This window comes from Orycteropus afer, unplaced genomic scaffold (assembly GCF_000298275.1).
Source record: "Orycteropus afer afer isolate SDZICR_OR568_19922 unplaced genomic scaffold, OryAfe1.0 scaffold00083, whole genome shotgun sequence".
NCBI lineage: Eukaryota > Metazoa > Chordata > Mammalia > Tubulidentata > Orycteropodidae > Orycteropus > Orycteropus afer.
In genome coordinates this window covers 6608186-6620049 of record NW_006921670.1, presented here as the reverse complement: position 1 = coordinate 6620049, position 11864 = coordinate 6608186, and the positions used below count along the sequence as shown (strand labels likewise).

The window sequence follows — 11864 nt, the reverse complement described above, 5'->3', positions numbered from 1 at the left end:
GTTCAAACCCACCAGCCACTCCCCAGAAGGAAGAGGGGGCAATCTACTTCCGTCAAGATTTACAGCCTCAGAAACCCAGTGGGGGTCACCATGAGTCAGAATCAACTCAATGGGGGTGAGTTTGGTTTAATTTTGGTGAGTTTGGTTTAATTTTGGTAATAATAAGAAGCAGTACTTGAAGGCATCCTCCTCACAGGATGGTAAGTCAAGGTTAGACTGCTTTGAATGCGGCTCACAGTAAGGCAGACGCTGCCAGGTTGTAGCTCTTGGAGAACAAATCAAGGTGAGTGCTTTCTGGGGGAAGAAGCATTTCATTTTCTGGGCCTGCAGCCTGGGTTGTAGTCAGCCAGAGATACATTTGCAGATTCCTGGGTTCATGGTGCCTTAAAAGCACTTCCAGTTCATTTTTCTGTAGTTGATTTTTTTTCAGCGGTCCCTGATTTTCATCCCATTCACTAGCCATATCACTTGACACATAGAGTGCCATCTAGTGGTAAATATCAGTATTGCAGACTGTTAACCAGAAACCAAACCGAGTCCACTGCCATGGGGTCAATTCCGATTCACCCTATAGGACAGAGTAGAACTGCCTCATAGGGTTCCCAAGGCTATAGATTGCCTCGTTTTCCTCCTGTGGAGTGGCTGATAGGTTTGAACCGCCTTCCTTTTAGTTAGCAGCTGAATGCCTTAACCATTGCACCACCAGAGCTCTTTACCAGGGCTCTAAGGAGGTTGGCGTAGTGCCTAAGGCATTTGACTGCTAACCAGAAGGCTGGCGGTTCAAACCCACCAGCCACTCCTCAGAAAGAAGATTGGGCAATCTACTTCTGTAGAGATACCGCCTCAGAAACCTACTTCCATAGAGATACCGCCTTGGAAACCCAAGGAGGGGTCACTAGGAGTCAGAATGGACTCAACGGCAGTGAGTTTGGTGTCTTGGACAGGATCTTGAAGAAGCCTTGGCGGCACAATGGTTAAGTGCCCGGCTGTTCAAAAATGGGTCAAAGTTTGAAATACACCAGCCACTCCCTGACAGAGAGATGAGGCAATCTCCTTCTATAAAGATCTACAGCCTTGGAAACCCTATGGGGCAGTTCTACTCTGTCTTATAGGGTCACTATGAGTTAGAATTGACTCAGTGGCGATGGGTTTGGTTTTCACAGCGTCTTGATAACAAGTAGTTGAGCCAAGCATGATGCTCAGGGAAAGAGCGTGGCGGTATTGGGGAGCCCTCACCTTGATGGCCTTCCTTAGGCTGGAACGCGTCTTGTTGGTCTGGTGCCAATAGTGCCGGACCTGCCAGATCAGAAAGAGGCACAGCACGAGCAGGTTGCCACAGCACCGGGGATCCTTGCAGCTGCCCTTCTGGGAGAGCAGGCCCCGCACAGGCTCCCATTCTGGGCCCTGGAATGGCCCCACCAGGGCACAGGCTCCCAGCAGTGGCAGCAACATGGCAAAGCTTAGGCTGGGCAGGTGGTGTTGGGGAGTTGAAGGGCAGGACCTGTCTGCCTGACCCAGACAGTTTGGGGTGGGGTAGCCCCTCACCTCATAGATAGCACCTTTGTCACTGAGATTGCCTCACAAAGGAGCATGGTGTCCCTGCCTCCACTCTAGCCACAGAACCTGGATGCGGGGCAGGACAGTGTTGGGGGACTGCCCCAAAGGGCTTAGGGGGAAGAGGAACTTGTTTTAAACATCCCTGTCCTCTGGAGTGAAAAGTTTAAGTTCCTACCATGGAGGATGGGGTGATGTATCCTGTGGTCTGCTTGACTTCCTTCTTCCTATGAGTACTTTTCAGCCACTTGTCCATCCGCTTATCCATTATCTGATGAACACTGTCTTGAACAAGGGGCCCTGGTGGTACAATGGCTAAGTGCTAACCAAGTGGTTGGTGGTTTGAACCCACTCAGCGGCACCATAGAAAAAAGACCTGGAAATCTGCTTCCATAAAGATTACTCCACCCAAGAAAACCTTAGGGGGCACTTCTGCTCTTCCACATGCTTGGAGTCGAACATCAGCTCCAGGGCACTCAAGAACATTCTTGTTTGACCACCCAGCACCCTTCCTACAGTATCCTGACTTTCTACTGAGGAATGACTTTTCCCATCTCAGTGTTGGTAGGAAAGCAGATTTTACCCTGATGACTTCTTCTACCCACGGGTTGTATTTAAAAAATTGGATAACTGAGCAGGCAGGGCCATCAACCAATGAGAAAGGGCCAGGCCTTAACCCTTCAGTGGGTGGATGGTAAGTAGCTCCTGGAGCCCCAGGGGAAGGCCTCAGCTATTTGTCAACCAACTGGGAAGTATTTCTCTATTTTAGTAACTCAATATACTGTGAAATGTACATTTCCAACTCCACTTTCCACTAGAAACGTTTACAAGAGATAACTTTAAATGAAGGCAAAAATTTAGAAATACCCTTAATTATGTCCATTCATTTCCCTCGCTAATGTATTTAGAATTATTTTGAAAGCACAAAAATGGCTAAAAAAGTAAGCCAGCAATGGAGTGATAACACCATTGAAACCCTTTGTTTCGGTGCATTATTTTTGGAATGTTTAACTCATTGTTTCTGCCACTAATGTGTGGTACAATGATAATGCTAGTTGCCATGGATACAGCTTCCACTCATGACGACCTCATACATACAGAAGGTAATGTTGCTGCGTCCTGCACCATCCTTATGATTGCATCCATATTATTTTTATTGGTAATTTTTGATAGTAGATCACCAGGCCTTTCTTACTGCCCTCGAGTAGGATAGGACTCATAGCAACCCGTCCTTGGGTTTCTGAGGAGGTATCACTACGGAAGTAGATTGCCCAACCTTCCTTCCGAGGAGTGGCTGGTGGGTTTGAACCGCCAGCCTTCTGGTTAGCAGCCAAGTGCCTTAGGCACTACGCTACCAAAGCTTCTAGAGAATTGTAGTAAGTGTAACAAAATGCAGAGAATTGTAGCAACGATAACAAAATGCAGCCCCTGCCTGACAACTAAAGCCATTTCTGCGCCCACGACCCCTGACGGAACGCGAGGTTTGACCCTCCGTTATGACGTCACTTCCGCTTCCTGCTTTGCGCGGCCATTTCTGCTCCTTCTCAGTGCGACTTTCTAGCGCAGGAGCAGTTACTACTCGGACTACGAAGGAAGTGGCGAGACCGTGGAACCTTAGCCATGGTGAGTGCGTGCGCGCACACCCTAGGCGGAAAGACTAGAAATCGAGGAACTCGCGTTCGGTTCACTTGTGGGCCTAGAACGTGCGTCCCCTTATCTGCCCGGCGCGGGGTTAGAGCCCTGGCAACTTCGCAGCCCCAACAGTCGGTCCCGGGGTTAGAAAGTGCGCCATCTCATTCTCCACCCCCAACCCCGCACCGGCGCGGGGTTAGAGTTGAGGCAGCCGCGGATCCCTACCGCTCGGCCGGGTGTTAGGACTCAGGGAGACTTCGTGCCCAACCGTTGGTTGGGGGCAAGGCCGGGCCTGGGAGAAAGAGACAAGCCCACGTGCGAGAGAACAGAAAGCTTGATGGATTGGAAGGGGGGCATCTTACCACCCCCTTTTAATTTCTTTTGCGATTCCTAAAGGATGGCGCGGACCCTTGGGATTCGGTCAAACCTTCCCCCCACCTCCCATAACTCGGATTCCAGAGAGGAAGAGCTCTGTGGTTGCGCCTAGTGCCACAGGGAGTTACACGTGCTGGGGAATAAAGGAGCGTTTGGAGGTGGGGCGGATTGCGAGTCGCGTGGATCCCTTGCTTGGGACGCGGGAGTCTTCTGCGAGCGGGAGTCAGAAATAAGAGGCCTTGGTAGGACCACGTAAACTCCTCTAAACTCTTGGTCGTCTTCAACTTTTAATCACTGAAGGAGAGTTGCAAATCGTGTATCCCGGTCAGTTTTGGTTGGCACTTGGTAGGAAGGGAAGAGGGGCTCGGAGCCCGACGGGACTACCACCCGTCTCTAGCCCACCCCACCCCCCAGGTTTAAAGCTAGTACGTGACTGATGTTAGAACTTGAAGGTCGCGAACCAGTGCTCCCTCGTATGATTTTAACGCAGGTCCGTGAAAATATTTCGAATCGGCTGATGTAAGGTTCATCTTTGCCGCAGTTTTCCCTAACTGTGAAATGGTGATAACGATGCTTGAGAATGGTGTGAGGATTCAATGCGTGTTAAATACCTACTCCTGGTTCTTGTTTGGGGCCAGGGAGCAGTAATTAATTGTTAGATAGAACCTTGCAGATTTTGGCTGGCTGGTGTCCAGCGAGACCAGACCAATCCAGCTTAATAAGTTAGGGGTATGATTTTATTTGTTCATTTTCATGTGCCACTAATTAACACATTAATGAATTAAACGCTGAATAAACGCGCCAATACAAGCTGGGTAGTTTGGTTTTAAAGTTGAGCCTAACTTTATCTTTTTAAGTTAACATTAAACCTATCTAAGAGGTTGCTCCTCTTAAGTATTCAGGCTTCAGAAGCCTCTTAGAAAACAAAAGCAGCTTATGTGTTGCATAGCAACTAAATCTGTTGCCTGTGCCAGTGGCCCTGCTCTGAGATGGGGGTCCACCGTGCCACTTTGAATGTGTGTGTGTCTCTCTCCACAGCCCTGCCATTAATCCAATCTCATGCACCAGACTCCTGAAAAGGCTCACTGTGCCTCTTCCGCATCTCCATTCCAGGGCTTCGAATCATTAACTTTTCCTATTCTCCTTATCATTCTTGATCACACAGATTTTTAAATAGGGGCCTGTTCAAAGCCCTGGGCAAAAGGCATGGGTAAAGATAGAGGATGGGTACAAAATAAGATATAAATAGATTGAAACTGACATAATTACACCAATAGATAAATGTAACACAATTATAGAAGTTTTCAAAAATTATGTGATAGGTTATGCAAAGCATGAAATAGGGGATTTGAACAACACTGAATGAATTTGATCTAATGGAGGGGAAATCTAGTGAATGAACACTGCAGGCAACAATTGTAGAAGGCACTTTTCATGCAAGGAATGTTTATGCAAAGAACGTTATGAAAATTGGCCACCTACTCGGTCATGAAGCAAGTTGCAACACATTTTAAAAGACTGATGATAATATAAACCACGTTCTCAACCAAAATGCAAGTAAATTAGGAATCAATAGCAAAGTTAGTGTTTGGAGTTGAAGGTGTACATAATTCATGGGCCAGATAAAGTATAATGGAAATTCAAAAACAGAACTGAACAGTAATGAAAATGCCACGTTCCAGAGCATGTGGTTTGCAGCTAAAGCCTCTCTTGGACCTTTAAGTGATTCTGTTGAGGGAAAAGGACTAAGAAACAAGAAAACAAAATAACCCCAAAGAAAGACAAAGGAAAGGAGGGGAAAAAAGTAGAAACCACTGAAATAGAAAATAAGTCCTATTGTTAAACAATGGACAAAATCAAGTGATTTTGAAAAATTCTCTCCAATGTGACTGAGCGAGAAATTAAGAGAAAACATACAAATAAGCAGTGACAGGCATGAAGGAGACAAAGTGAATGATTTTTATGACTTTTAAAGTTTCGTTATGGTTTTTTGGGGAGCCTGGGTAGCACAGTGGTTAAAGCACTTGACTGGTAATCGAAAGGGCAGCAGTTCAAAACCACTAGTGCTTCTGCAGGAGAAACGTGGCAGTCTGGCAGTCTTCTTCCATAAAGATTTGTAGCCTTGCAAACCCTGTGGGGCGGTTCTGCTCTGTCCTGTATGGTTGCTATGAGTTGGAATCAGCTTTACAGCCGTGGGTTTGGTTTGGGTTTGGATTGGGATAATTTACATATCATAGAGTTTACTCATTTAAAGTAGACAATTCAGTGGGTTTTTTTTTTTTTTCCATTTACTTGCCAAGTTGTGCAACCATCATTATAGTCTAATTTTAGAAATTTTTATCACCCCAAAAGGAAACTTTATACCCTTTAGCTAATGGATTCAGCAAAATGAAATTTTAGAAAGAAAACCTTACTTGCTTAAATTGGTTTTATTTCAGGAAAGCAGTATGATTTAACATTGGAGAGTCTGTACACCTGATTGGCTGCTGCATTAGTAAATTAAAGGAAAAAATTATATTCATCTGAGTCACTGCAAAAACTCTGATAAAATTCACCCAATTCATTACAAAATTCGTAGTGAATTTCCTTAACTTGAAGTATGAAGTATATGGGAATAAATCTAAAAGATATTAAACCTTCATGGAGAAAATGATAAAGCTTTACCTCTAAAGAACTAAATGAATATATTTTAATGGGTTAACAGTCTGTGTTCCAAAGATGGATTGCATTGGATCTGTAAATCAGTCCCAGAAGACTTTTGTGGGGGTGGGTTGAGGGTAGACCTTGAGGCTGATTCTAACAGATACACAGAAGAAAAAAATAAATAAATGCAATGTGGAGGCTTTTCTTTCCTTCAGGAAACTTCAGCCCTCATTGATTCTTCCCAGCACTTTTAACAGGTTCACCCAAGTGTGATGTGTTGGGCAGGGGACCAGGTATCTCGGTGCAGTGTGGCCCTGTGGTGGTACATCCTCTGGCGTCACTCCTACGTCATGTCCAGCTACCTGAGGGGTGGGGCATATGTATATGTCCTTGACCTATTGGGACATCAAGGCACCAAGTGAGTGTTCCCACCAGGCCGTCACCTATGGATCACCTTTGAGAACTGCAGTGCCATGTGCCCAGTCCAGGCTCCTGCTTCTGAGTTACTTAGGATCACCACTCACACACCTAATGGCAATATGGGAACTACACCTAAAATATTTATATGCATGTGTGCATGTCTGCATATATACATATGAGTATTTTTTGTAACAAGAAATACAGGAAGGACAAATGAGAAATTAATAAAAATGGTTAACTGGAGAGGTGGACGGATGAGAATAGGCCACTCACCCAGTTCCCTCCCAGCATGGATTATTTGGAAGCAAATCCCAATGGCATCTCATTTGATTGATAAATATCTCATACATATCTATAACATAAGAATTTTAACATAATCATGCTATCATAACACGTTTAAAATTTCTTAAAATCAAGTATCTAGGATTAGAATCTGTGATATGTCTAAATTTACAGGTTCCCCCCTCCCCCCCCACACACACACAAAACTTAACTGCTGAAGATACGTGGTCCTTTGTCCTACAGAGCTTAACCTGGTTTTAGTTTGACTTACTGTGTTTAGGGTGTTGGTTAACGTGGTTTTTGGTCACCTGTATTTCCTCTAAGGAAGTTGGACCTAAAGGCTTGATCTAGTTCCTTACTTGATCTAGTTTTGAGTAATTTTAAACATAGTACTTTATGTGACTTTACTAAGAACAAAAAGGAATTTGCCCTTGGTGAGTTTGTTGTTAGTAGAAGTGTTGCTCTGGCAGTTCTGAATTCTGAAAGCATTTGGTGGGTCAGAAAATAGATTTATGTGTTGGGAACAGGTTCTTGCTGAGTACTGAGGGGAATGGAGAGCGAGAACTTGGTGCTACCTTTACTGTACATTATACCTTAATTTTCATTCAGTAAAATTGGGGGTAAAACCTGGAATCCAAATTCACAGAAGATTACCCCCTGTGAGTCCAATGGATGCTGAGCCATGGGGACCCTGTTTAGAATCCATGTGCTGTAGTGTTATTACTGGGCACTAGACTAAGAGAGGCAAATAAAAGAACATAAGCTGTAGTATCGTTACTGGGGGAAACAATTGCTAACTTGGTTTTGTTTTGTTTTTTAAGACCTTAACATACGATTTCTCACTTACCAGCACAGTTAGGTTCCAAAGAACAGATTGTTAGGCAACTATCAGCATTATGTTGTCCTGGCCTCTGCTTTCCCTGGTGCCCTGTGCTCGGCACCAATGGGGTCTGTGGCAGGACGCACAGCAGTCTCCCTCTCAATTTAGGAGGGCCATCCTAAGTGTAGGGCTGGCTCTTAAAGGCACGAGAGGACAATTGAAAAAAAATCGGCATTATGTGAAGATGGAGGAGTGACTACATCAGATCACAAAATGGAGGAGTGACTACATCGTGACATAACTGCCAAATCACTGAGAGTCATGGGCCAGAGAAGTTGACACGTAACCTTAACCATCACAGCCAGTGTTACTTTGGCTTCGCACCTTGGTATCTATTACTACCAGATGTATGTCACTGATACACAAAATAGTCGGATAGAAGATTCTTTACTGTTGTTGTAAATGTGAAATGTCAGATAAGAGGTAATTGATTAGTGAGGAGTATGTGTATGAAATGTTCTTTCTAAGAGGCAGAGTAGGTAGGCTGGTGTTCAGTGTGTGTGGGCGGGGAAGCTGGCCACTGTGTTTCTCAGTTGTTGGTTAAAGTATTTTGTCACTTGTCTAGAACAGCTTCTGGTCTGTCTTGACTTTTGCTTTGATTTCTCCTTTAGACTGAAGCAGATGTAAATCCGAAAGCCTATCCCCTCGCAGATGCCCACCTCACCAAGAAGCTATTGGACCTTGTTCAGCAGTCCTGTAACTATAAGCAGCTTCGTAAAGGAGCCAATGAGGGTAGGCACCAGAGGGGGCTCCTGTGGGGGTGATGGTGGGCTCTCTCTCTTTCTCTGGGGTCTAGAGTTCCAATTTGGAGGGAAGGCTGGATCCTCCTGTCTGTGGCCAGTGGGAAGGCTTAAGGGAAACATTTTGTCCTTGGATGTAAAGGTTGGTGGGCTAAGAATTTGTTTAGATCCACCAATTGTTAACATTTCGCCACATTTCCTTCTTTTTCTCTCTGTAAATGTTTTGTTTTTGTTTTTTAGCTGAAAGATGAAAGTCAATTGTAGAGACTGTGTATTAACTTTGTGATCTCCCCAGAGCCATAGAAGAAAACTCTTAATGCTCTGATACACTGTGTACTTGACATTCATGCATCTCATTTAATTCTCAGAAACATCCCCTTTTGGTATTTTTTAAATGACTTTTAGGAGACTAGTTCTGTATACCATAGTGCTTCTGTTCAGAAGTAATGCTGAATCTTCTTACTCTAACAGCTGGCAAGTTGTTGGCTGCAGTTAAGGGAGTGGAAATCACTGTAATGGGATCTTTTCATTGGGGTGTCCAGGCAAGGTTTTTCTAAGGAGATGAAGTCTGGGCAGAGAACTGAATACATGAGGGTGTTGGGGCACTTTTAGGTTGAGTGCAAAGCCTTGCTTGAGGAATAGCAGAGGCTGGTGTTGCTGGAGCAGGTGAGGGAATGTGAGGTAACTAAGAGCCAGGTCACCTGAGACCTCAGAGGCGATTGTCGACACTATTCTCTAAGTGGCGTGGGAAACCACTGGAAGGCTTTTGCTCTGCAGGATGAACATGATTTGACTTACCCTTGTGAAATAATCACTTGACGCCTTCTGTGTGGAGAGTAAACTGTAGTGTTGTTCTTGGGTGCCATTAAGGAGGTTCTGACCCATAGCAATGCCTTGTACCACAACACAGTGAAACAGTGTGCAGGCCTGCGCCAGCCTCACAGCTCTTGCTGTGCCTGAGGCCATTGTTGCAGCCACTGTGTCAGTCGTCTAGTCTCGTTGAAAGTCCTCTTCTTTTTCATTAACCCTCTATCAAACTTCATGTCCTTCTCCAAGGACTGGTCCCTTCTGGTAACAGGCGGTTCAAACCCACCAACCACTCCTTGGAAAGAAGGTTGGGCAATCTACTTCTGTAAAGGTACTGCTTCGGAAATCCAAGGAAGGGTCGCTATGAGTCGAATCAACTCAAGGGCAGTAAGGTGGTTTTTTTTTTTTTTGGTAACATGTCCAGAGTCTCACCATCCTTGCTTCTGAGGAGTATTCTGGGTGTAAGTCTTCCAATACAGATTTGTTTGGTCTTCTGGTTGTCCATGGATATTTAATATTCTTCACCAACAATTCAAAGGCATCAGGTCTTCTGTGGTCTTCCTTATTCATGGGCCAGCATTCATGTGCATATGAGGTGATTGAAAATACCATGGTTTGGGTTGTTGTTGTTGTTGTTGTTGTTATGTGCTGTCGAGTTGGCCCCGACTCATAGCGAGCCCCCCTTGGGTTTCTGAGGCAGTATTACTACAGCAGTAGGTTGCCCGCCTTCCTTCTGAGGAGTGGTTGGTGGGTTTGAACCGCCAGCCTTCTTGTTAGCAGTCACGTGCCTTAGGCACTACGCTACCAGAGCTCCTGTGGTTTGGGTTAGGTGCACCTTAGTCTTCAAAACGATAGCTTTACTCTTTAAGTCTTTAAAAGGTCTTCTGTGGCAGATTTGCCTGATGCATTATGTCAGTTCATTTCTTGACTGCAGCTTCTATGGACATTGATAGTGGATCCAAGTAAAATGAAATCCTTGACAACTTCAGTCTTTACTCCATTTATCATGGTGTTGCACGTTGGACCAGTTGTGAGGACTTTTGTTTGCTTCAGGTTGGGATGTAATCCATACTGAAGGCTGTAGTCTTTGATCTTCAGCTCCTCTCCACTTCAGCGAGCAAGGTTGTGTCAGCTGCATATCGTAGTGCTTAATGAGCCTTCCTTCAATCCTCATGCTGTGTTCTATTTCATATAGTTTTGTTTTTTTAAAGTATTTTCTCAGCGCACAGATAGAATAAGTATGGTGAAAGGATCAAACCCTGACATAAACCTTTCCTAATTTTAAACCATGCAGTATCCCCTTGTTCTGTTTGAACAACTGCCTGTTGCCTTTTAGTCCATGTACATACATATCCACGTGAATGCAATTAAGTATTCTGGAATCCCCATTCTTTGAAGTGTTATCTATAATTTAGGATCTACACAGTCAAATGCCTTTGCATTTTCAATAAACACAGGTAAACATCTTTCTGGTATTCTCTGCTTTTAGCCAAGATCCACCAGACATCGGCAATGATGTCCCTCATTCCACATCTGCTTCTTGGTCCGGCTTGGATTTCTGGCAGTTCCCTGTCGATTTACTGCTGCAAATGTTTTTTAATATCTTCATCAAAATTTTACTCACATGAGATATTAATGATATTGTTTGATAATTTTTGCATTCTGTTGGGTCACATTTCTTTAGAATGGGCACAAATACAGATCTCTTCCAGTCGTTTGGGCCAGGTAGCTGTCTTCCAATTTTGGGGGCATAGACAAATGAGTGATTTCAGCATTACATCCATTTACTGAAACACACTTGATCACTTTCTTCTTCTCACACATTTGATACAGTTCCCTCTGTAGACCTCTAGAGCCCTGTTTTCTTGGCCCACCTCCCATCTTGGGCCGATTATCTGTCTGCTTTATCAGTCTGTCCTACCTTCCTGGCCTCTGCACACTGCAGTCCCCAGGCAAGAACTTTATACTGTGATTTGGGTGAAGGTTTACCGAACAAATCAGTTTTTTGTTTGTTTGTTTTTTTAAATACATTTTATTGAACTATAATTTATGTACAGTGAAATATACAAAACTAAAGTGACATGTCAATGCTTTGCTTTTTTTTTTTTTTTTTCTTTTGCAGTGTTTCTTCCCCTCCCACCCCTGGTCACCAACAAAGATAGTTTCCTTCCATATTTAAACCTTTCCTTGACTTTTTACAGCAATGAACTAATACTATATTTGTCCTTCTATGATTGACTTATTTCACTCAGCAAGTCCTCCAAGTCCATCCACGTGATGTGGTGTTTTGTGGATTCTACATTATTCTTTAGTGTTGCATAGTATTCCATGGTGTCTATGTACCGTAGTTTGGTTATCCATTCTTCTGTTGATGGACACCTACGTTGTTTCCATCTTTTTGCTATTGTAAACAGTCCCGTGATGAACACGGGTGTGCATATATCTGTTCTTGTCCTGGCTCTCACTTCTTTAGGATATATACTGAGTGTTTTGATTACCTAGTGACACTCTGACAAGAATATACCACAAAT

The 11864-nt window shown here is 44.1% G+C and overlaps 2 protein-coding genes and 1 non-coding gene across 3 annotated transcripts in view; 2 read left to right on the top strand and 1 right to left on the bottom strand.

The window, feature by feature from the left end:
* The window catches only part of MEI1 (meiotic double-stranded break formation protein 1), a 153700-nt gene extending 152248 nt beyond the window's left edge, over window positions 1-1452 (bottom strand). Inside the window, exon 1 of the mRNA XM_042781067.1 lies at window positions 1237-1452. Coding sequence (XP_042637001.1) covers window positions 1237-1452 — 216 coding nt within the window. The remainder of the gene's footprint in view (window positions 1-1236) is intronic.
* Window positions 1453-2483: 1031 nt separating this feature from the next.
* The window catches only part of SNU13 (small nuclear ribonucleoprotein 13), a 12991-nt gene continuing 3610 nt past the window's right edge, over window positions 2484-11864 (top strand). Inside the window, exons 1-3 of the mRNA XM_007941779.1 lie at window positions 2484-2495; window positions 3103-3177; window positions 8398-8518. Coding sequence (XP_007939970.1) covers window positions 2484-2495; window positions 3103-3177; window positions 8398-8518 — 208 coding nt within the window. The remainder of the gene's footprint in view (window positions 2496-3102; window positions 3178-8397; window positions 8519-11864) is intronic.
* LOC122150061 lies at window positions 7806-7944 on the top strand. Its single transcript, XR_006163467.1, has one exon.